Source organism: Nakaseomyces bracarensis (genome assembly GCF_045282275.1).
Source record: "Nakaseomyces bracarensis strain CBM3 chromosome Unknown Scaff9_0, whole genome shotgun sequence".
NCBI lineage: Eukaryota > Fungi > Ascomycota > Saccharomycetes > Saccharomycetales > Saccharomycetaceae > Nakaseomyces > Nakaseomyces bracarensis.
Window position 1 is genome coordinate 611,741 of NW_027263970.1, and position 20,808 is coordinate 632,548.

At 33.9% G+C, this 20,808-nt stretch overlaps 10 protein-coding genes across 10 annotated transcripts; 5 read left to right on the plus strand and 5 right to left on the minus strand.

Moving 5' to 3' along the window:
- Nucleotides 1-19: 19 nt before the first annotated feature.
- EPT1 (bifunctional diacylglycerol cholinephosphotransferase/ethanolaminephosphotransferase) lies at nucleotides 20-1,195 on the plus strand (the record flags this gene model as incomplete). The annotated part of the gene is made up of 1 exon (XM_071052671.1): nucleotides 20-1,195. One exon carries the CDS (start codon nucleotides 20-22, stop codon nucleotides 1,193-1,195), a length of 1,176 nt encoding a protein of 391 aa, XP_070906518.1.
- A 660-nt stretch (nucleotides 1,196-1,855) lies between these two features.
- Nucleotides 1,856-4,051, plus strand: NDT80 (transcription factor NDT80; the record flags this gene model as incomplete). Its single annotated transcript, XM_071052672.1, has 1 exon — nucleotides 1,856-4,051. One exon carries the CDS (start codon nucleotides 1,856-1,858, stop codon nucleotides 4,049-4,051), a length of 2,196 nt encoding a protein of 731 aa, XP_070906519.1.
- A 303-nt stretch (nucleotides 4,052-4,354) lies between these two features.
- Nucleotides 4,355-5,260, minus strand: RNJ42_02508 (uncharacterized protein; the record flags this gene model as incomplete). The annotated part of the gene is made up of 1 exon (XM_071052673.1): nucleotides 4,355-5,260. The coding sequence occupies one exon, from the start codon at nucleotides 5,258-5,260 to the stop codon at nucleotides 4,355-4,357; it is 906 nt and encodes a 301-aa protein (XP_070906520.1).
- Nucleotides 5,261-6,634: 1,374 nt separating this feature from the next.
- On the plus strand, nucleotides 6,635-7,393 carry RNJ42_02509 (uncharacterized protein; the record flags this gene model as incomplete). The annotated part of the gene is made up of 1 exon (XM_071052674.1): nucleotides 6,635-7,393. One exon carries the CDS (start codon nucleotides 6,635-6,637, stop codon nucleotides 7,391-7,393), a length of 759 nt encoding a protein of 252 aa, XP_070906521.1.
- Nucleotides 7,394-8,344: 951 nt separating this feature from the next.
- FUR1 (uracil phosphoribosyltransferase) lies at nucleotides 8,345-8,995 on the plus strand (the record flags this gene model as incomplete). The annotated part of the gene is made up of 1 exon (XM_071052675.1): nucleotides 8,345-8,995. The coding sequence occupies one exon, from the start codon at nucleotides 8,345-8,347 to the stop codon at nucleotides 8,993-8,995; it is 651 nt and encodes a 216-aa protein (XP_070906522.1).
- Nucleotides 8,996-9,318: 323 nt separating this feature from the next.
- Nucleotides 9,319-10,446, minus strand: ARP1 (actin-related protein 1; the record flags this gene model as incomplete). The annotated part of the gene is made up of 1 exon (XM_071052676.1): nucleotides 9,319-10,446. One exon carries the CDS (start codon nucleotides 10,444-10,446, stop codon nucleotides 9,319-9,321), a length of 1,128 nt encoding a protein of 375 aa, XP_070906523.1.
- Nucleotides 10,447-10,741: 295 nt separating this feature from the next.
- On the minus strand, nucleotides 10,742-14,593 carry ITC1 (Itc1p; the record flags this gene model as incomplete). The annotated part of the gene is made up of 1 exon (XM_071052677.1): nucleotides 10,742-14,593. The coding sequence occupies one exon, from the start codon at nucleotides 14,591-14,593 to the stop codon at nucleotides 10,742-10,744; it is 3,852 nt and encodes a 1,283-aa protein (XP_070906524.1).
- Nucleotides 14,594-15,340: 747 nt separating this feature from the next.
- PCL10 (Pcl10p) lies at nucleotides 15,341-17,071 on the minus strand (the record flags this gene model as incomplete). The annotated part of the gene is made up of 1 exon (XM_071052678.1): nucleotides 15,341-17,071. One exon carries the CDS (start codon nucleotides 17,069-17,071, stop codon nucleotides 15,341-15,343), a length of 1,731 nt encoding a protein of 576 aa, XP_070906525.1.
- A 1,204-nt stretch (nucleotides 17,072-18,275) lies between these two features.
- RPL1B (60S ribosomal protein uL1) lies at nucleotides 18,276-18,929 on the minus strand (the record flags this gene model as incomplete). Its single annotated transcript, XM_071052679.1, has 1 exon — nucleotides 18,276-18,929. The coding sequence occupies one exon, from the start codon at nucleotides 18,927-18,929 to the stop codon at nucleotides 18,276-18,278; it is 654 nt and encodes a 217-aa protein (XP_070906526.1).
- A 910-nt stretch (nucleotides 18,930-19,839) lies between these two features.
- On the plus strand, nucleotides 19,840-20,718 carry MRM2 (21S rRNA (uridine2791-2'-O) methyltransferase; the record flags this gene model as incomplete). The annotated part of the gene is made up of 1 exon (XM_071052680.1): nucleotides 19,840-20,718. The coding sequence occupies one exon, from the start codon at nucleotides 19,840-19,842 to the stop codon at nucleotides 20,716-20,718; it is 879 nt and encodes a 292-aa protein (XP_070906527.1).
- Nucleotides 20,719-20,808: the final 90 nt, after the last annotated feature.

Sequence of the window (20,808 nt, forward strand, 5' to 3'; positions counted from 1 at the left end):
GTTATCTTAGCAAGAAAATATGGGATATTTTGTACCTCATGATAAGATTTCTAACTTAAAGTACTACAAGTATCAAAGTGAAGACCTCTCAATTGTCTCTAAACATCTGCTTAAACCATTTTGGCTACGGTTCTGTACAATATTTCCAAAATGGATGGCACCCAATGTTATTACCCTCTCAGGATTGGGTTTCATCATGGCAAACGTTCTGATAACTATATATTATGACCCTAATTTGACAGAGGAGACGCCCAGATGGACTTATATTTCATATGCTTTGGGTATGTTTATGTATCAAACTTTTGATGGTTGTGACGGTATCCACGCTCGCCAAACTGGTCAATCGGGACCATTGGGAGAGCTTTTTGATCATAGTATTGACGCCCTGAATACTACTTTGTCACTCTTTCTATTTATATCGGCATCATCCGTGGGATATACTAATAAATTCCTATTCTGTCAATTTTGTTGTTTGTTGAATTTTTACCTAAGCACATGGGAGGAATACCACACTCATGTTCTTTTTTTAAGTGAAATATCAGGACCAGTTGAAGGTATACTAATGATTGCATCTTCCTTGTTTTTGACTGGTATTTTTGGCCCTGATATCATGTGGCATACTGCTCTTTTAACATTCGACAATAACCTAATTCACTACGATCTCACATTCTTGGACATTTTCTTGTTCTCATTATTCGTGGGCGTCATCTTTAATGTACGATCCTCCATCGCAAATGTTCGTAGATATTACAAAGATAAATACGTCACCAACAATGGTACCGACGAAGCCACGAAAGAAGCAACAAAGGGCCTCATTCCATTCTTTGCCTATTTTGCATCGATATATCTATTGATATTAAACTATACTGACTTTGTTTCTTTCCCATTCATAATTTCAATTGGATTGACTGGTGCTTTTATGGTGGGAAGAATTATCGTTGCCCATTTGACAAAACAAGAGTTTCCAATGATTCACTTCCCGATGTTCATGCCTACAATCCAATTGCTATTAACAGCTACTTTTGTTGATATTTTGGGTTACGATATAGAACCTGTAAGATTTGCGTTAGTGTGGTTAGGATGTGGTTTAACCTTGGGTATCCATGGCCTATTCTTCAATGAAATTATCTATGAATTTACTAGTTATTTGGATGTATATGCATTATCCATCAAATACCCAAAGCTGAAATACTAAAAAAAAGACAATAAACAGAGGATTACGAGATAAAATAAAACAATGTTCTTCTTTAATGTTGTTAAACATTGGTTTTTACATGTTCTTCTTAATCATTTTGTTTATTACATGTCAGAAGCAGATCAGCAAACGGTTCATAGAAGTGCACAATATTACCAAGAATGATTTCCTGGACTACAGTTGACTTGTTTCAATGAAATCATTATCTTCTATAGACTGCTACAAAGAAAGCTTTATGACTATTTATAGTAAATCACGTGATTATAACCGCGGTTATTTACCAACGCATAAAAAAAGAATAATTTTTAAGAATATAAAAGTGGCACAAAAGCTAATAATAAACTCAATTACTATCATATTATACAAATTAACAAAAGAATTTCAAAATAAACATAGAGAAAAAATTAGGGGGAATAGTCTTCATATGCTTTACGATTTCTCCAGTTAAGGCTTCTTATTGAATTACATACTGACGAACTTTTGCTTATATTAACTTATTAATAAATTTTCTTTTTCAAATTTCACCTTTGTGGTATTGTTTTAATTACAAGTGAGTGGATTTTTTAATCAATATTTAATTCATTTTAGATTGCCATATTAATATATTGTCATTTTTGCTTTTTTATTCCCAAGAAATTAATTTACTCTCGTTATATATTCATGGTCGGCAGACAACGAGCCTGCAAAGCCACGGATACCTATGAGGGAAGAAAAAACAAACCAAATATTGAAGAGGTGGAAGATCCAGAATATGTAATTAAAGCAAGAATTAACGAGGATGGAACTATTTCTAATTATTTTGATAAAAGGAAATTAAGAATAGCACCTAGGTCTACACTACAATTTAAAGTAGGCCCCCCTTTCAAAAGCTGTGGAAAGTTGAGAGATGTTATTTGTAATGAAACTGGCGAAGTTCTTAATTTAAGAATGCGACAAAGAATCGATCGTGGATTTGATCATATTGGGGAGGAATGGGTAGGTTACAAAAGAAATTATTTTACTTTGGTTTCTGCTTTTGAGGTTAACGGATGGAACTATGAAGAACTACTAAAATATTCCTTTTCCACAACTTTACTCCCTTTTGGTTCATATGAAATAGATGATATTGAAGTTCACTTGAAAGTTCTATATTTTGCTATTAAAATAAAAGCTACAGATGATAATAGCAACGAGATACAGTTAATTCAACATACAGCAAAAAGAGATAAAGGACCACAATTCACTCCCGATATTTGCCCTCTTATTCCGGCAAAACTTCCTAATCATCAAGTTATAAGAGAAGCATCAAACGTTAGAAATGTAAATAAGAAGAAAAAATTTGATCCTATTTTCCATTTCTATAAAGATCAACATAAAACAAGCTATGGTATCGACTCTCTGTTTACCAGCTACCCCGATAATTGTATAAAAAAGGTTGCAAGGTTTGAAAGAGTACAGTTTTCTGCGTCTAATAGTGTAGAAAGACATTTTGATCAAAATAGGTTTTTCAAATTACATGTCATAATGGGCGTTGTTGTTGCCGAACATGAGATCAAACAGTTTTTAAGACACGCCAATAATAGGATAGAGATTAATTTGAACGATTCTTCTGATGAGCTTATTCTTCCCTGTGGAACATCCGGTCGTTTTATGCATATAGAAAAAATGGAAACACCTGCACTAATAATACGTGGAAGGTCACCTTCTAACTATACTCCAATTGATTATCTGCCACCAAAATCTATAGTTTTTGATGAAGTATCATTGGATGAAATTAAAGAGGATTCTTTAATTGATGGCGATACACAATTAAAAAAGAATAATGGATTAAAAATGAAGAAAACTTTGTTGGATGGAAATACTCAAAATACAAAAGTCAAACCCCTCCCGAGGCCTTGTAGAAAAGGACGTCAAAGACCAGCAAACAGGAAATCTAAAGTTATTGAATGTAAAATAAATCATCACAGAAATTATATGAACTATAAACCTGAGAATGATCTCTCCCTTGATAATGATCCAAATTATACTGATAATTCGTTAGTTGAGTTTGATGAACGTGCTTTAGAAGCATTGTTACAGTATAACACCTCTGTAAAATCAAACAAAGCTATCAAAAAGGAAAATAAAATAAAACCAAACGTATCTGTAAACCGTAGTACTTCAAATACCAGATCACATATATCTATTTTAGATTATGGATCAGAAAGAGATGATAAAATTGATAATGTTTTATTTGACATTCCACCGAGAGTCAAAATAAGAAAAGAACTGCTGGGACCAAACTACAAAGATACTAATGAAAGTACAAAAAGAAACCTGAAGAAAAATAAAACTATTGAACTAATAAATAATGAAAACTTACCAGCTATAAATTTAAGAGATTTAGAGGTTCGTCCAACCAATAAAAGTGTTACTGATCCTGGTGTCAAAATAGGGCCATTAGTTCTATCATCCATACCAAACTATAATATTACTGAACCCCAGTTAATAGATGATAGAATAGTTGATATTAGTGAAATTAGTATTAAAAGTTATGGAAAATTATATGACAGTGATTTGAGCATGATTCAAAACGAGTCGTTTATTGAGCACAAGGTATCACAAACCTTAACACAAAATGACAGATTTGATTATTTAATCGATCAATCAAATGTTTTCGATTTGGAGGAAGACGATGAGAATTCAAGCACTTCACTAAACTATCATGGATTATCAAGGATGGCAACAATAAATATGCAAACCAACTCTTATCAATTAAAGGAAGTAAAAATGGCTAACATGATCAATAATAACGAAAGTATATGTCATTTTCCGCCCACCTCAAAGTCGAGTACTTTGACTACTGCCGGAGACATTTACTCTGACGGCATATTTTGAATCTTAACTTTTTATTGAAGAATTTCCTAAGCAAATTGCATTGTACTTCGTCTATGGTTTAATTCTTTATTAGTACGTCTTTTTAATTTTTTTGATTTAATATATAATTTATAAATGCATTGTAAAATAGTTGGAATATATGTTATAACGAATTTAAAATTATCTACAAAGGAAACTTAAAGGTATCTATACGAATTGTATATATAAATTGCTAAAGATATTTTGCATTATATTAATAGTCTCTCCCAGAAAATTAATAAGAAAATTGTACAAGAAGAAGCACTAAGGCGAAGTAAAAATATCTCATAAAGCCAGAATTAAACCAAAGAACACTGCCATGAAATTGTAGTTATATTGACTGGCAGAACCTTCATGTTTTTGTGTTAAAACTATAGTTGAACTTCTAATATTAACAGTACTGTTGTTTGTATTAGTCAAATTCCTTTGATAATTTACGAGCACATGTTCCCGTTCAGAGTTATTGTGTCTCTTTTGTAGTAAACCTGGTCCCTTGAATGAATTGTTTTCAAGCCTAATATTACTACAATTTATCGATCTTGTTAGATTCCATGCAGGTCTATACTCTCCGAATAAACCAATTAACGCCCCTGTAATATTTGAGAGCGGTTCTAGTTCTTCTAGGTCATCTCTTTGTGATTTAATTTGGTCAGTGGTAGGGTTAAAAGTTGAGGAATTGTCCTTGAAATTTGTTCTCAACTGTATTGGATGATAGGGAGTGGAATCATTTCTTGGTATATCTAATAGTATTTGTGTCTCATTGAAATACATTAGAAATGAAGTTTGTCCATTATAAGTCAACAAACCATTAGTTATTGAGAAACTATCATTTAAACCAACTTCACTCGAGGAAAAAACAATATGTGGGTTGTTTTTATATTCCCCTAGGAAATTTTCAATTTTCAATGTACCATTTGATGTTATAGTAAAAGTAGTTGGAATTTGTCCACTAGTAATCTTTAATGATGATGTACCGTCTGGGTTAAACTTCAAGGGCAAATATGTATTTGAAATATGACTTAATATGTCAGAAGTTATATTGCTCACAGCAGGTAGCAACGTTTCAGGAAGAACCGGAATACTTAAATAAAATGAGGGTGTGCTAGAATTGTTAAATGAATTCTCGTTCCGGAAAGCGGCTGTGACCTTGATAAAGGCTAGAGCATTAAAAAGGAAAGTAAAAATTTTCATTGTGGTTGACGTTTTTTTTTATTATATTATATTTTTATAGCCAACCGAAAGGATTATGAAACTGTATTAATATTATAAGAATATATCTTAAAGAATACGGTAAGATGAAAACTAATATTAGAGGAATTTTTGCAGGGTTTTTATATGTTTTTTTTTGTTTTGTTTTTTTTTCATTAATAGTGCAGGTAGATTCAAATATATATTAATAAAAAGAAATAACTCTTGTAATACATATTTTATTTGCACAGTAGCATTTTGAATACTATATAAAAAGAAAGAAATCTGAAAAAGATTTTATTTAATCATTTTCTTACTTTTTCAAAAAAGGAACTAATATATCCTGCTTTCTATTATTTTAAGATTCGATTACAGATAAGCTCTTATAGATAGTGTTCTTACGCTATGTGTATAAAAAATGATATTACGTCAACTATGCAATTTCGGCTGAAGATCTACCGAAATATTCCTTAAATGATCAGGTAGTGCGTTACATGTTATACTATTCTTTCTTCTATTTTCGAGAATCAGTCTAGATTTTAAGCTAAGATCGAGTATCCAATTTTTATTGTTGCAGTAATTGTTATTATTATTGCTTTTTTTGTTGACTACTCTACAAAAGAAACTGACTATACTCATGTACAACAAAATTACAGTTATTCATTTGATAAATGTTATTACTAAAATTACGGTAAGGAAAATTCGATCTCGAAATTAATCCTTATTCACTAAATTCGATTTCATATTGTTTTTATATATAAAAAAAAAAAGAAAAAAAAAGAAAATTAAAAAAAAAATTATTATTCGATCCCAAAATTGTGGGGTGTCATACTATATACTAAGTTGATATGATGACTCTTCTAAACTAAAAATGTTTTCAAAGCAAGATAGACATAAGTTTCTCTTTGTTATGCCACAATTAAACTATAACTCTACCTGTTCTGATATAAAAAAAAAATAAAATATTTTAGGTATAGTGTCAGAGAACAAAATAAATAAAAAAAAAAGCAAGAATACCATTAATATGATACATTCGAGAATTAATATAGTTGTATTTGCAAACAAGAATTCAATGGGATATGTGACAACTAATTACAATTGTAGTTCGTATAAGAGTACACTACGCGTGATATATCCGGGTAAATTGGAAATAAATATATATAACGTGGCATTAGCCGGGTAATAATATTTTTGAATATTGGTTTGTGGAAAATCATCAAAAAGATAATAAACAAGCTTTGGTTTAATAAGCAAGAGGAGGGGAGAGATTGGAGTCTAGCCTTCACGGTGATGAATTGTATTATTTCTCTTTAAAAGTAACAACATTAAAAATAGCTTTAAAGATAAATCTACCACACAATACAAACAAAAACAAAAATGGCTAGGAAAACGGAAACTAAGAACAATAAATATGCTGGCAAGAGTCTTGTTGACAGGATTGGTCGTGTGAATAATGTGAAGACCACACCGAAGTTGGAGAAGAAGAATAAGGCTGTGACTGCGGGTCTTACTGTTGTCAATGGTAAGTTATTGAAGGCTGATGATTTGGGTGTGTTGCTCAGAGCTGCTGGTACTAAGAGCACTAATGAGACTAAAAGTAAGAAAGCTGTCAAACCCTCTCAACCAACAGAAATCTCCAGAGCTACTATTAGGGCTATAAAGAGGGAACGGTTGAGGAATAACTTAAACTCCACTAAAGGAAGACAGGCGCGGTCACCGATGGTTAGGAAGAGTAAGTTGCGTGAAGCTGTGATCACAGCAAATAATGTGAGAAGTTCGAGGTCTCTACAGGCAGCAGGTTCTGGTTCAAGAGCATCATACAGCAATACTGGTAACACTTTGGTTATTTCCACCAACACAGCAGCTACAGATAAGTCTTTAATTCTTTATAACTTAACTCTGGGTGTCAACCAAAATAATTTGAGGAGAATTCTTGAAAACTTAGCAAGTGTGTCCATAAAACGTGTTAGGGTGCGTGACTTGCCTACTGGATCCGCAACTGCACACGTTTGGTTAAACAATGCTACGATTGAAGAACTTGAGCGTGTACGAAAATTATTCCACGGTGCTTTAGTTGATGGAAGAACTATCCAAGTAGTTATCAGTTCGGAATCAAATAATAACCTAAGCTATTAGAGAATAAGAAATCATTAATCAAAAAACAAAAACTAATTAAATAATAATAATAATAATAACCTCGATTTCTCGAATCTTCCCGTTTCAAAGGTTACCATCTTCGTATGACTTCAATAATAAATGAAAGTGTTTATCAAAATATCAATGAATAGGAAGCATGACTTTTGAGATTCAGCTATGGTTTTATAAATATAATTAATAAGACTTGTAACATTAAGATAAATAGTCATTGTACAATTACGTTCATATATATGATAATTGAAATATGAAAAGAAAAGAAATACAGAAGTATTGGAATGAAAAAAAAAAAAAAAAAAAAAGAAACTAATATAACTATCTCCTGGCTGTTCCTCTAATTACTTTTTGTAGTAATATGTTGTTGTTGTTTTTAACTAACCCTAAGTGATCATAGTTGATGACATCTGATGAAATCTTTTATATTGATACTATTTAATAAAGATATTGCCTTACATATTTTGTTTCTTTTCTTTTTTTCTTTTTTAATTATTTTGGTTTAAATTCTCCGGCGGCAAAATAAGTTATCTCCGCCGGAGAAATGTGATATACAGTCGGAAACTGCCGAATTTCGTACATAATGATACATATTAAGCCTGGGGGAAAAAATTTTTGGTTTTTGAGAACTTTCTTTCTTTTTTTCTCAAGTGATGCTCTTTCGTTGCTGCGGAAGTTTCTTGGCTATATTTTTTTTTTTTTCACATCTTTGGGAAAGGAGATGAGGAAGGATGCGATGAGCTGATATTTAGTTTATATTGTCGATTAGCAATATATCAATTCCTAACTAATTTATTGTATATAAGGACTTCGATTTAACTTTAATTAATCTTGCTAGACCGGTGGTTAATTTATATTGAACACCACTGTTTTCCTTTCGATAGTAAAAACCCTAGAAATAGAATAAATAACCAAACTTCAATAATATAAGAACTAGAAATGTCTTCTGAACCATTTAAGAACGTTTACTTGTTGCCTCAAACCAACCAATTGTTGGGTTTGTATACCATTATTAGAGATAAGACTACAACCAGACCTGATTTCATTTTCTACTCTGACAGAATTATCAGATTATTGGTTGAAGAAGGTTTGAATCATCTTCCAGTCCAGCAAAAGGATGTTGACACACACACTACTGAGGTCTTTAACGGTGTTTCTTTCATGGGTAAGATTTGTGGTGTTTCTATTGTTAGAGCTGGGGAATCTATGGAACAAGGTCTAAGAGATTGTTGCAGATCAGTGAGAATAGGTAAGATTTTGATTCAAAGAGATGAAGAGACTGCTTTGCCAAAACTATTCTACGAAAAACTTCCAGAAGACATAGCTGATAGATATGTTTTCTTGTTGGATCCAATGTTAGCTACAGGTGGTAGTGCTATGATGGCTACCGATGTTCTTATTAAGAGAGGTGTTAAGCCAGAAAGAATCTTCTTCTTAAATTTGATCTGTAGTAAGGATGGTATTGACAGATACCATGCTCAGTTCCCTGATGTTAAAATCGTCACTGGTGCTATTGATAGAGGTTTGAATGAACAAAAGTACCTAGTTCCAGGTCTAGGTGACTTTGGTGACAGATATTACTGTATTTAAGGTACTTATGACTGCTTATCAGTATAATAATCCTTTTTCATGATTCTATTTTATTTTACACTTTAATCCCATTTTTCATTCGTACCCTTTTAATTTCATTTCGATTAAATATATATATATACATTTATATATAATCATAACTCAACTGAGAAGCTGAAGAGCTTATTGAGTTTTTAAATTCATGCAATTATATTCAAGCTTAAATTTGTTAGAATTATTTGGATTAGTAATAAATCATAATGTAGTTTTGTTAATAATCTTTAGATCCAAAAGGCGTGTAGTTGTATTCTCTGGAAATTACTTTATCTCCCATGCAGCTATTCCTATTCCTTCCATTGTTCCTTAGTGGTCCAAAGATATTTCATTGTAGATAAACTAGTTAGTACTGAACCACCGATCCAGCAGATAAATCGTCTTTCCTTAGGAGCGTAAATATTAATATCGGTTTTACTGCCAAAAAGTGTTGTTAATTCACCTAAAAGTCTGGAACTAAAGCCAGGTAATTGTGTCGTACCACCGCCAAGAATGATTGAATTACTTAACTTTGTAAACCCCTCAATACCGCCTTCAGAAATAGAAGCATTTACCATAGCTTGAATTGAAGGCTCTGATGACCCGATCAGTCGTGGTTGGAATAATACTTCTGGAACTTCGAACTTCTCCTTCTGTATGGTAATGACATTACCGTCAGGTAATTTGTAGTTTGAAGGCGATTGTTGAGAAGTGAATAGATGATAATTTTGCTTTTCATTAGTAGTATGAGGGGAGACAAAACAGCATCTTTCTTTTAACATTCTTACCAGTTCTTTATCACTAGTGGTATTCAATAATATGCCATGATTATTTCGCAATTGATTCGCTAGATATTCTGTGACAGCATGTCCACTGATTCTATTAATTTTAGTCGAGGACAGTAGTTGTTGGCCATCAATTATAGAAGTCACACCACTGAAACTATGTCCACTGGTTACCACACAGCCTGTTGTTCTTCCTACCCCATATAGCGACAATATGAACTCGTTAGAAGTAAATAGCGCAGGTGATCCAATCTTCTCATAAAATATTTCACACATTTTATTCTTATCACTTTTACTACCAACTAATGATTCTGTGAGGAGTATGGGGTGCTCCCTTATATTCTCCACTTCCAGCTTTGAGAATAAGATATAGTTCCATATATCTTCAGCCTCATCCCAGTGTTCTATGCGATCATTTTGAAAAGGGTAATTTAGATTTAAAATGATCCGTAGATTCTGGGCTTCGTTTCCAATGTATCTCTCACGATAACTAGAAGTCGGAAGAGCATTTGACTTATTTAAATTTCCTACCACATTATATTCCAGTATATTTGGCCTTAGGTCGCCAGAGAAGCCAGCCTTCAATACGCATGATCCATTATCAATAACAATTGGTTGATTATGAAGATCGGTGTTAAAATAGGTTGTATTCATAGAAAACAGAACACCGATTATTTAGTAGTTTGTACATTAGAAATTTATGAAGTGTACAAGTTGAAATAACATGGGTGATTTGCTTTTCCCTTTAAAGGTCAATTTTTAAGCACTCGGGCTTCTTAGTCAAAAACTTGCCTAATAATCTCACCACTTATAATCAATTAAAATAGAATCCCAGATGAAGCTTTTATTGATACATACTGCTTTATTGATATTTTTAAAAAGCATAAAGTTCTAAATAATTACAAAGGTGTCATTAGAAAATATTCGTTAATTCAATATGGTTGTTATCTTATTGACTGGCAAGCCTGGAAGTTAAGTTTACAATTTCATCGAATCGTTCTGGAACTGTATCCGAAGTTTTGGTTTTCTTATTACCAGATGCATTTTTCCGGAGTTCACAACCCCATATCCTCTGGGCTAACTGATTCTTCCATGCAATTACATTTTCCATTGCCTGGTAGTGTCTGTTGTTAATCAAGTCGGTTAGAATCTCCATTTGTTTTTCAATTTTGGTCTCCATTTTAACCTTCAATCGTTTCTTCTCGGTTCTGACCATAATCCGAGATCCAGGTCCATCATTACTTAAGATTTTATTTTGTTTATCAAGTAACTCGTCGCGTTCTTTTTCTAATTTCTCGAATTCAATCTTCTTCTCAGGAGTAGACTCACTATCATCAAGTTCCATAACTTTTTGTGCAATCTGGTCCAGATTACGCTCAATTTCCTCCAACTCCTTTTCAGATTCTTCTGGTTCGACACCAGCATCTCCTCTAATTAGTGCTATATCAGCGTCAGTAAATTCATAATCTTCAAGTTCTTTTAGTAATTTTTGCTCTTTAGTATTGAATGTCGAGAGATCTAATTTATTTTTTCTAATAGTGTAGACATTGGCGATATAGTCCTGGATAGGTTTAATCTGCTTTAAGAGATCATGCTCTTTACGACCCCATTGGTTTAAGTTATCAGTAAAATACTCAAAATCAGAATAGTCATCAATGGCATACCATTGATCTTCGCTTAACAACAATCCACCGGGAGTTTCATCAATAATTTTACGAATGATTGGAGATAATACAATATATTGATTCAAATTACCTTCTTGGTCTTGAATTAAGATTTTATCAACATCATTTTCTTGATAAAATAAACAGCCATCCTCCTGAAAAACATGGAAAACATGTCTAGTAGCATACTCACGACCATGCTCATTGGCAAGTTCTCTCCACTTGATGATATATTCTTCAGACAGATTAAGGAAAAACTTAGCTGCATCTTTATGAGGCCCCTGTATCCAAACTCTGCCGTTTTGATAAGATGTCTTATTCCAATCAATTTCACCCAGTTCATTTTCTTTAGGAATATCATCGAGATGTTGACCGTATAATTCAAACCAGAAAATTTTATTACCATATTTATCCATTCCAAGAGAACGAAGTCTTTGACTATCATTTTCCATTAATTTTTTATCCAGTAGATTTTTATCTGCTTGTAAAGCCATCAATTTTTCTTCCAACTGAGCCATTTCTTGCTTTACAGATTCTATGCTGTCGACAGTTTGTTCCTTTACTTCAGCATCATAATTAGTGGAGTTAGAGTTTTCAGCAGGATCACTCTTTTCTTCACTCAATTTAGCCGGCTCGTTGTTGCTCTGTTCTGTTTCCAGTGCTCTTAGCCTTAATGTTGTCTGATAAATAGAATTAGAAACTGATTTCATTTCTTTAGTAACTCTGAAACGTTCACTCCTTATTATACCACAAAGTTCCATGGAGTCATCTACAAACGAGCGTACTTCTGAGCAGTAGTTTGATACAATGTCAACTAATATCCACAACGCTTCAACTTTATCCTGAAGAGTTAAATTCCTACAGAAATTTCTCCAGAGCTGTCTAGGTAGTTGCGCTTGGATAGAGTTGGTTGGAAGAATTTTTTTGAATATTCTCGCTATTATGTCAGAATATAGTGGGATATGCTTACAATCATCGTAGACACCAAGCAGGATCAAAATCCAATTATGGTTGTTAAATTGTCTTTTACTCAACCTTTCTGCCCAATTTATGTTACGGTAATTTAGACACTTATTTAATATATCTTCTTCTGCATCTTCATCATCATTTTCTTCTTCTTTTTTTTCTTCAGCAACTCCGGTCTTATTGTTCATTTCATCTCCTTCCAATTGTTGAGTTTCGTTAATATTCTCGGAATTCCCTTCGGATTTTTTTATACAGTCACCTTCTTCATTGGAAATGTTTTGGGTCCCATTTGGGCTCATTTGTTTCCTTTCCAAATCATTTGATTCTGTATCTTCTTCATTGCGTAGTTTTATTTCACCATTAGTTAGTTTACTATCAGTCCCATTATGTTGTTGTGTCTCATCATTTTCTTTTTTAAAAATATTTTCCTGATCACCTTCTTGCTTCATTATGCTGGTATTGGGCACGCTGATTGATCCTTCTTGATTTGTGTTTGCTTGTTCCTCCTTCTTAGGAACAACATCCATATCTTCATCATCTAGCCATTCTTCACTTACCAAACAAGTCCAGTCGCCATTCTCGTTGATTACTAACCTCAGAAGAGAAATAAAGCATTCCACAAATAATGCAGAGCCATTACTATTTACACTATCAATCATTTCGTCATCTGCGGGATCATCTTTTACAATTTTGTATTCCGCAAACTCATTAGATTTTTCTTTTATCAGTTTCCTTATTTGAGTATTTCTTTTCCAATCGCTCCACTCTTCGTCATTTATACCATTATTATCATCTTTCAGACTTACATATACTATTTCTCCTTTCAGTTCGTATTGGTCAGTGCATTTCAAGGAAGTGATGAACTGTTCTAGAGTAAAATGTGATAAGAAAACCCTGCCGCTAAAAGTGTTCAAAAATTGATTGATTTGGAGTAACTTATCAAAAGACGGGAAACAGTTGCCAGTCATCGTTTCTGTTATTGGCAGACGTTCCAAGTTATGATTATATTGTGACAGGCTTGAAAATATATTCCTAGGTTGTTTTGTGTATGGAAGTAACATATCATCAACAATACTTGTAATAGCAGGTACAATTGGAGCTAAGAGAGGTGTTTCTTGTGCAGGAACTGATTGCTCAGCTTCATAATATCCATTTGGCTCTTCGTTAATTGAAGAGGAATCGGGAACTTCCTCCTTTTTAATTTCAGTAGCCTTTTTCTTTTTACGTTCTTTTCTTGATTCACTTTCATCCGAACTATCATTATTTGAACTGCGACCTCTCTTCTTGAAACTTCGATCAGAATCATATCTATCATCGTCAGTGTCATTATGTTCTGAGTCATCCTTATATTTCAACATCTCTGGTGGCCAATCCATAGTTAGTCCATACATTGACAAATACTCTGGTTTGACACACCATGGTGCACCCATTCTGTAAGAGGCTTTCTGGAAGGTTATCTTGAAGAAACATTTAATCAGATGCTTGGTAAATGTTGATCTATCTCTATATATTTGGGTTTCATCTGCTACCATAGATTTGTGTGGATCTTCTTCGTCTATTAGCATGTACTTTGTATGAGGAACAGCACCATTGGTATTAGGTGCTGCACTAGCATTGAATTGCACTTTTTCCTTGATAATATATGCCTGTGGTGTAGGTGCCACAGGTTCGTTCTTTCTAATAGGATAAAAATACATTGATGTAGTGTCTGTAGGTTTTTTCTTTTCCTCGGGAGCTGGAGTACCCTGTTGCGACGGCAGGTTGGAAGTACTGGATGAAGATGACGATTTGCGTAGGTAAACTACTTCTCCTGGGAAATAATCATTCTTGAATCTTGCATATACTTTCTCCACAAGCATGTCAAGCCTTCTGATCTCGTTAAAATGTAAAAACCTCGCAACAGGCTCTCTTAATTTCAATGGAAACTTCTCCTCCACATATTTGAACCTCGACTCCTCACTATCCAGAGCTTCGAAAAAGGTCAAACATGAAGCCCCGGTAATCTCACAGGTAAATTGATGCCTTGTATAAAAGTCTAACCGCAACAAGTAATCATCATAAGTCTCAAACCACTCCCCAGTTTCGTCTATATGCCAAATCTGTATATTGAGATCTGCTGGTAATGGCTTAGGTTCAGGTAGATCAATTGGTTTCCTCTTGTATAAAACCATCTTTTTTTCTTTCTTTTTTTATGCCTTTTTTTTTTTTTTCAGTTTCTAATATTTATTTTGTTTTAATGCTAATATCATATAAGAATATTGCGCTCGAATATTGAACTTCCAAATCCAAAGTTCTTGTTTTTTTCTTGTTTGTAACAGTTTACAAAATGACTTTCTTCTCTCTCTTTTTTTTTTTTGTGCCTTTTTTCCCTACTGCTCTCTCAATATTATCTATTAGCTCTTGTTCTCTCAATCTTATCTGAAACTCTTATCCTCTCTGTTAGTTATCAAATCAGAACAAAAAATTTTTCCCTCTTCCTATAAACTTTTTTTTTCTCTTCCTTAACTAAAATTTCTTACTTCCGTTGTTTATTCCCTTCACTTTACAATTACAAAACTTACTTTTTGGGCCTTTTGGCCCTGTTAAATTTTTCGGTGTTTGTTTTGATTTCGTTCTACGGCACTGTCTTCGCCGTATAGCTGTATATACTTGATGCGAGGATAATAAACACGAAAAAGAGGCCCAAAAGACCCAAAAAAAAAAAAAAAAAAAAAAAGAAGCAAAAGATGAATGCACGTGGTGATAATTCTATACGATACGGGAATATATAGCTTTCTACATACTTCGATTAATTAGATATTAGTATAAGTGGGTCTCTATAAATTGTGGCAGGGGTTAATTCAAAGTTCCAGATCTTATTGCGATTGTTCCAGATCTTAGTGCGATTGTTCCAGATCTTGATTCGATTGTTCCAGATCTTAGTGCGATGTTCCAGATCTTAATTCGTCTAGGATTTTCAAGGATGCAGACAATTTCTCGTTTGTGATCATCAACTCTTCGTTTTTGATGCACATCACTAGGGATACCTCTAGTTTGCTGAGTAGTTTCTTAGAGACTCCACATACTTTACTGAAATACTCGTGTGAATGGACGAAATCTTCGACTAGTTTAGCGGCAACGCGCATGGTGGCGATGATCAGTCTATGGACTTCGTTATATCTGAGCCTTAGTCTAATTCGTATCTTGCTCTCGGGTGTGTCTCTGGTCAACACTAAAATCTGAAGCAAATACGCGGCTGTTAAATATATTACGGCCCCAAAGTTACATTTTGACTGAATCCTCTGTAAAAAGCCCTCGGGAGTAACCGAAGGTGTGCTCTTCATTGTGAAGTTCAATACCTCTTTTGCTACAATCTCAAACTTTCCTTCGATTACGAGGTCTCTCATTGTACACAGTGAATCATTGTTGGGACTTTGTTCCTGGGGTTCCGATGTATTGTTATCAATATTATTGTAGTCATTGTTATCATTAGCATCGTGTCTCATTTCCTCATTATCATTATTAGTATTAGTATTTGTATTAGTATCATCACTTTCAGAGTTATTTTCTTGCTGTGACGCATTCTCGGCTCCCATGTCGGAATTTGTGGAGAACTTTACCATCAGCTCAATGTTTTCCTTGAAAATTTGTAGGGCTTTCTCTGTTTCAACCTCTGGAAATTCCGCATTATCTTCGGCATATATTTTCCCTAACATTGTGCTAGACTGAAAGTTTTCTACCCTTTTTTCTACTTCTGCTCTTTCAGAATCAGCTTCTAGACGCTGTTTCCTTTCTTGTAGTAATTCTTTCAAGTTGAACTCAAAGGGACCTTTGGTTCCGAAGAGTTCATTGTTAATATCTATATTACCAACATCTTCGAAATTACTTGTGTTGAGTAGTTTTGACAACGAGGTGGAACTACTTCTATTTCTCCATCCAAAGTCGCCTTGTGACCCCACTGAAGTTGAGGATGACAGCAAGTTTTCTCTATTCATAACATAGTTCTTCAAGGCATCTGAATCCCGCTCGGAATCATCGTTATCACTTAATTCAAAATTAGATAGAGAACCTGACAGATTGCTAGTACCAAGGCTCAATAGGCCCGAGTTATGCTTTGAAGATTTCTCACTACTCATAGCATCATTATCCGATCGTGTGAAATCGGTGCTGCTCAGCAGATCTGATCTAAAGCTGCTGATTTTATCCAGATTTTGGGATAGGTAATCATTTACTTCGCTTGCAGCCCTTATCAACTCTTCTACATCCACTTTATTGCTCACGGTAGAGCTCGTCTGACTTCTATCGTTTAAGATGAAGTCATTATCAAAGTTATTGTTCCGAGTCAACCTAACATGGCCTGGAGCATGTAATATGAATTGACCGTCATCGTCATCATCTTCTGTATGCTCTTGATTTTCTTTGTTTTCATATTTATGTTCAGCAACAGCCGGACTTTGACTCTCCTTGTGATCCATGGTCTCGGATGTATCTTCTTCTCTTTCAAATCTTACTTTCTTTGTCAAATTGTCATTGCTTTGATCTTCAACACGATTTTGATCCCAATCATCTTTCAACTCCGAGAAGTTGTCATTGGAGGAGTCAATTAACGCATTTCTATGATGTTTTAGAGGCAGCTCCATATAATCAGACTCTTCTTCAAAATCACTCATGGTATTGATCTTCGCTTTTGTATTTTCGGTGCAAATCTTTTACCCTCTTTTCTATTATACTGACAGATATCTCAGTTTATTCTTCTCGATATTAAGATATTTGTATATATGCTAATTTGAACTTGTCTTTGCTTCCTTTTGGTTATCTCTTTTAATTTGGTTCGGAGTTCAGTTTTATATGTAATGCAATAGGATTATTCTCAACTCCCTATTTTCGTCATATATCAAACCTATCATTAAAAATTAAATCCTAGTAAATAAAAAAATATAATAAGATGAAATTCTATATTTTCTAATTTTAATATATTTGAATATGACTTTGTTTTTTTGTTGTTGTTATTGTTGTTTTGTTGGTTATTCGTATTCCTTCGCTAAGTGAATCGACTCAATTGGCCAGTTACCTTTAAAATCAATGTACATATGTATATATATTGACACTATCAACCCATATATTTAGTTTTACTATGTTGGTTATCACCATATGTAACGTATCCAGATTATATTCACAATACGTATTCAAAATGATTTACTTCATGAAGTCTATGAAGGAGTAGCATGAAGGAGCAACAGAGGACAAGGACATTTTTCATCAAAGTTGTCCGCTTCATCAAAATTGAGGGGTTTCACGAATTAATATTGAGACAATTCTATAACAGACATTTTTTAGTCCCATTTTTGTTCCACAATTGACCTATATATACATCCCTCGTAAAGAAAACCCCGTAGGGTTATATGTTATTTATACTATTAGGGACAAAAAGAAAAATAAGGACAAATCGATTAAGAGTTTCAACTAATATAGACGCTGCGGTAACTTCTGCGTCGTAAGAACGAGAGGTGGGTTGGAAGATAAGGACACTACCCTCCGCCGTAACAGTGTAACAACATCAATTGAGATATTGGGCAACTACTCGTTTCACAATCTCTAAAACGCCCAATTTAGATGAAATAACTTTAGTCCATAGACCCTACAAAACTTTTCCTAATACCAGGTATATAATTAAAGCACGTGGTGCCAGATACTGAAAATGAGAATTCACTGTAAGTATACACTAACACGATACTATCACGAGGTCTTTAGTTAAATAAGATGCCAGTGGTAGAAAGTCGACTGGAGTATTAATTGAAGTAATGAGATATTAATTTGATAAAAATGATTTTTTATATATTTGAAAATACATATATAATAATTAAATTAATATGCTTAGTACAATCTGAAAGCTGGACCCATGGTAGACTTGATGACCAAGGAACCGACGTTTTGCCAGTTCTTCTTCAACAAGGAGACCAAGAAGTTAATAGACATCAAGATTTGGTTAACCAAGGTGTCTTCGTCCATTTCGACGTTACCGACAGCGACAGCCAAACACAAGACCTTCTTCAATTGGAACTTGATGGTGGATCTGACATCGGTAACCTTACTGTACAAGTCATCGTTGTGAGAGACTGGGGTTGGGAACTTACCGGCCTTAGACAATTGAGGACCCAAAAGTCTTGGGACTTGCTTGATCAAGACTTCGGAAGCGACGAAAGCGTTGTACTTCTTGGACAACTTCTTAATCAACTTCTTGTTCTTGTTCAACTTCTTCAAGTCATCGACGGACATAGCGTCAACACCACAGGACTTAGCTCTGTCGACATCGAAAGCATCACCGAAGATACAGATGGACATGTTTGGTCTTGGGCAGACTGGCAACTTCAAAGTACCGGAGAAACGCTTGTCTCTTTGAGGATCGTAGTTCTTCAAACCGACTTGCAATTCAACGGTTTCCAAGAAGTTTCTCTTCTTGGTCTCAGCGGAGTACTTCAAAAGCTCCTTGACGTTTTCTCTAACGTGAGAGGTAGTGATCTTAGACATCTTTGATTATCTGTTTTTGATGAAGTCTTCCAAATAAAATTGGTACGTTATAATCTTCAAAAATATAGAAAACTACTTTTTTTCGACTTGCCCTCCTAAACCAAGAAACAAAAGTGAGAATAAACAGTAATTACAAACAAACAGTAAAGAGAATATCTACTAGCTCTTAAAAAAGATTTCAAAGAATAATAGTCAAGCATCGCACAATAATCTCTCAATGACAAAGAGAGATTACCCATCGGCTGTTTTTGGAAAATTTTTGGAAAAAAAAATATTTTGGAAAAAAAAAAAAAAATTTGTGATAGATTCGTACATAGCTATATTAATACATGTGTAATAGAAAATACGCACAATAAATTACAATCAGGGATTTTATTCAACAAGTTTGCTAATAATCAACTGTAAAGTTATTACTTACTAAAGTATAATCAATATGTCTGCGTGCTGTTTGGCATAATGTAAAATAACCGCCAATAAAAACATTTATTACCTTAATAGGAAACTTTCTGGGCATTTCTTTTTTTTAGGATTCACAGTTCGGTTTTTCGACGGCCAAAAGATGTTTGGGTTCTAGATGTACGGGTGTTTGGTAATTTGACTTAAATTGATTTTATTCGCGTTGTTAAAGTCATTGGAAATATATTATAAACCTAAGAAATAGCTGTAGTAATCCTATATTGAATATTATTTTGATTTAGGGTGTGGAGCAATATTTTTTTGTGACTGTTTAAGGTATCGCTTATACTATAGAGAAGGTCAGACTTCAAGTCATTAAAGTTATAAGTTAGTCAATTATCGAGTACTTGCAATGTATATATAGAGAGGTGACTGTTTTATCTTGGTATTACTATTTCAGTTTCTGGTAAAATCACTGTACTACAGCTTACTATTATTATTTTTTGTTAAAGTGATGATTCAGTTGCGTTTGCGTTCCATACCCTGTATAGGATTCAAGCCATCGGCTAGATATTTGTATACAAGATTGTATAGTCGTGCTAGTTCAAAAAGATGGCTTGACAGACAAAAACAGGACTTCTACACTAGGGAGAGCAAGTTGGATAGCTTGAGGTCACGTGCTGGATTCAAACTTGCTCAGTTAGATGATGTATATCATATATTTAGCAATCACAGACCTGAGAACATATTGGATTTGGGATTTGCACCTGGTGCATGGTCTCAGATGGCGCATAAACGATCTCATCCAGATTCTGTTATACTAGGTGTCGATATACTACCATGTGACCCACCATTTGGTGTAAGTTCTATACAAGCTAATATCTTATCAAAACGAACACATTCAATAATACGACAGTTTTTTATGGAACACAATGTAAATAATAAGACGACAGATTCGGATCCTAACAATAATAATAATAGTAATAGCAATGCTATTCACATCATAAATAACGTACTACCGGTAGATGTGATTATAAGTGATATGTATGAACCCTTTCCACCTATTAAATATTCTACGAATAATCTTACTAATAAACCATATTTTAGGATGAGCAATACTAGTGGACTCGCCGTTAAAGACCATCTGAACTCCATAGATTTATGTGACGCAGCTCTGATAACCGCTATCGATTTATTGAAACCTGGCGGCTCCTTTGTGTGTAAGCAATTTATGGGCTCCGAAACTGCACTTTATGAGAAACGGATGCGCAAAGTTTTCAGTCGAGTTGAGAGATCCAAGCCTGCGGCTTCACGAGATGAATCAAAGGAGATTTATTTTATAGGGAAACAAAAAAGAACTACTGTTGACAAAATTGACGTATTTTCAACTTGATCCGTTTAAAGTAAGATGTTAGCACAACACGTTATGAAAAATGCACACTTAAAATTGTATGAGCTAATGTTCACACATTAAAAAGATGTA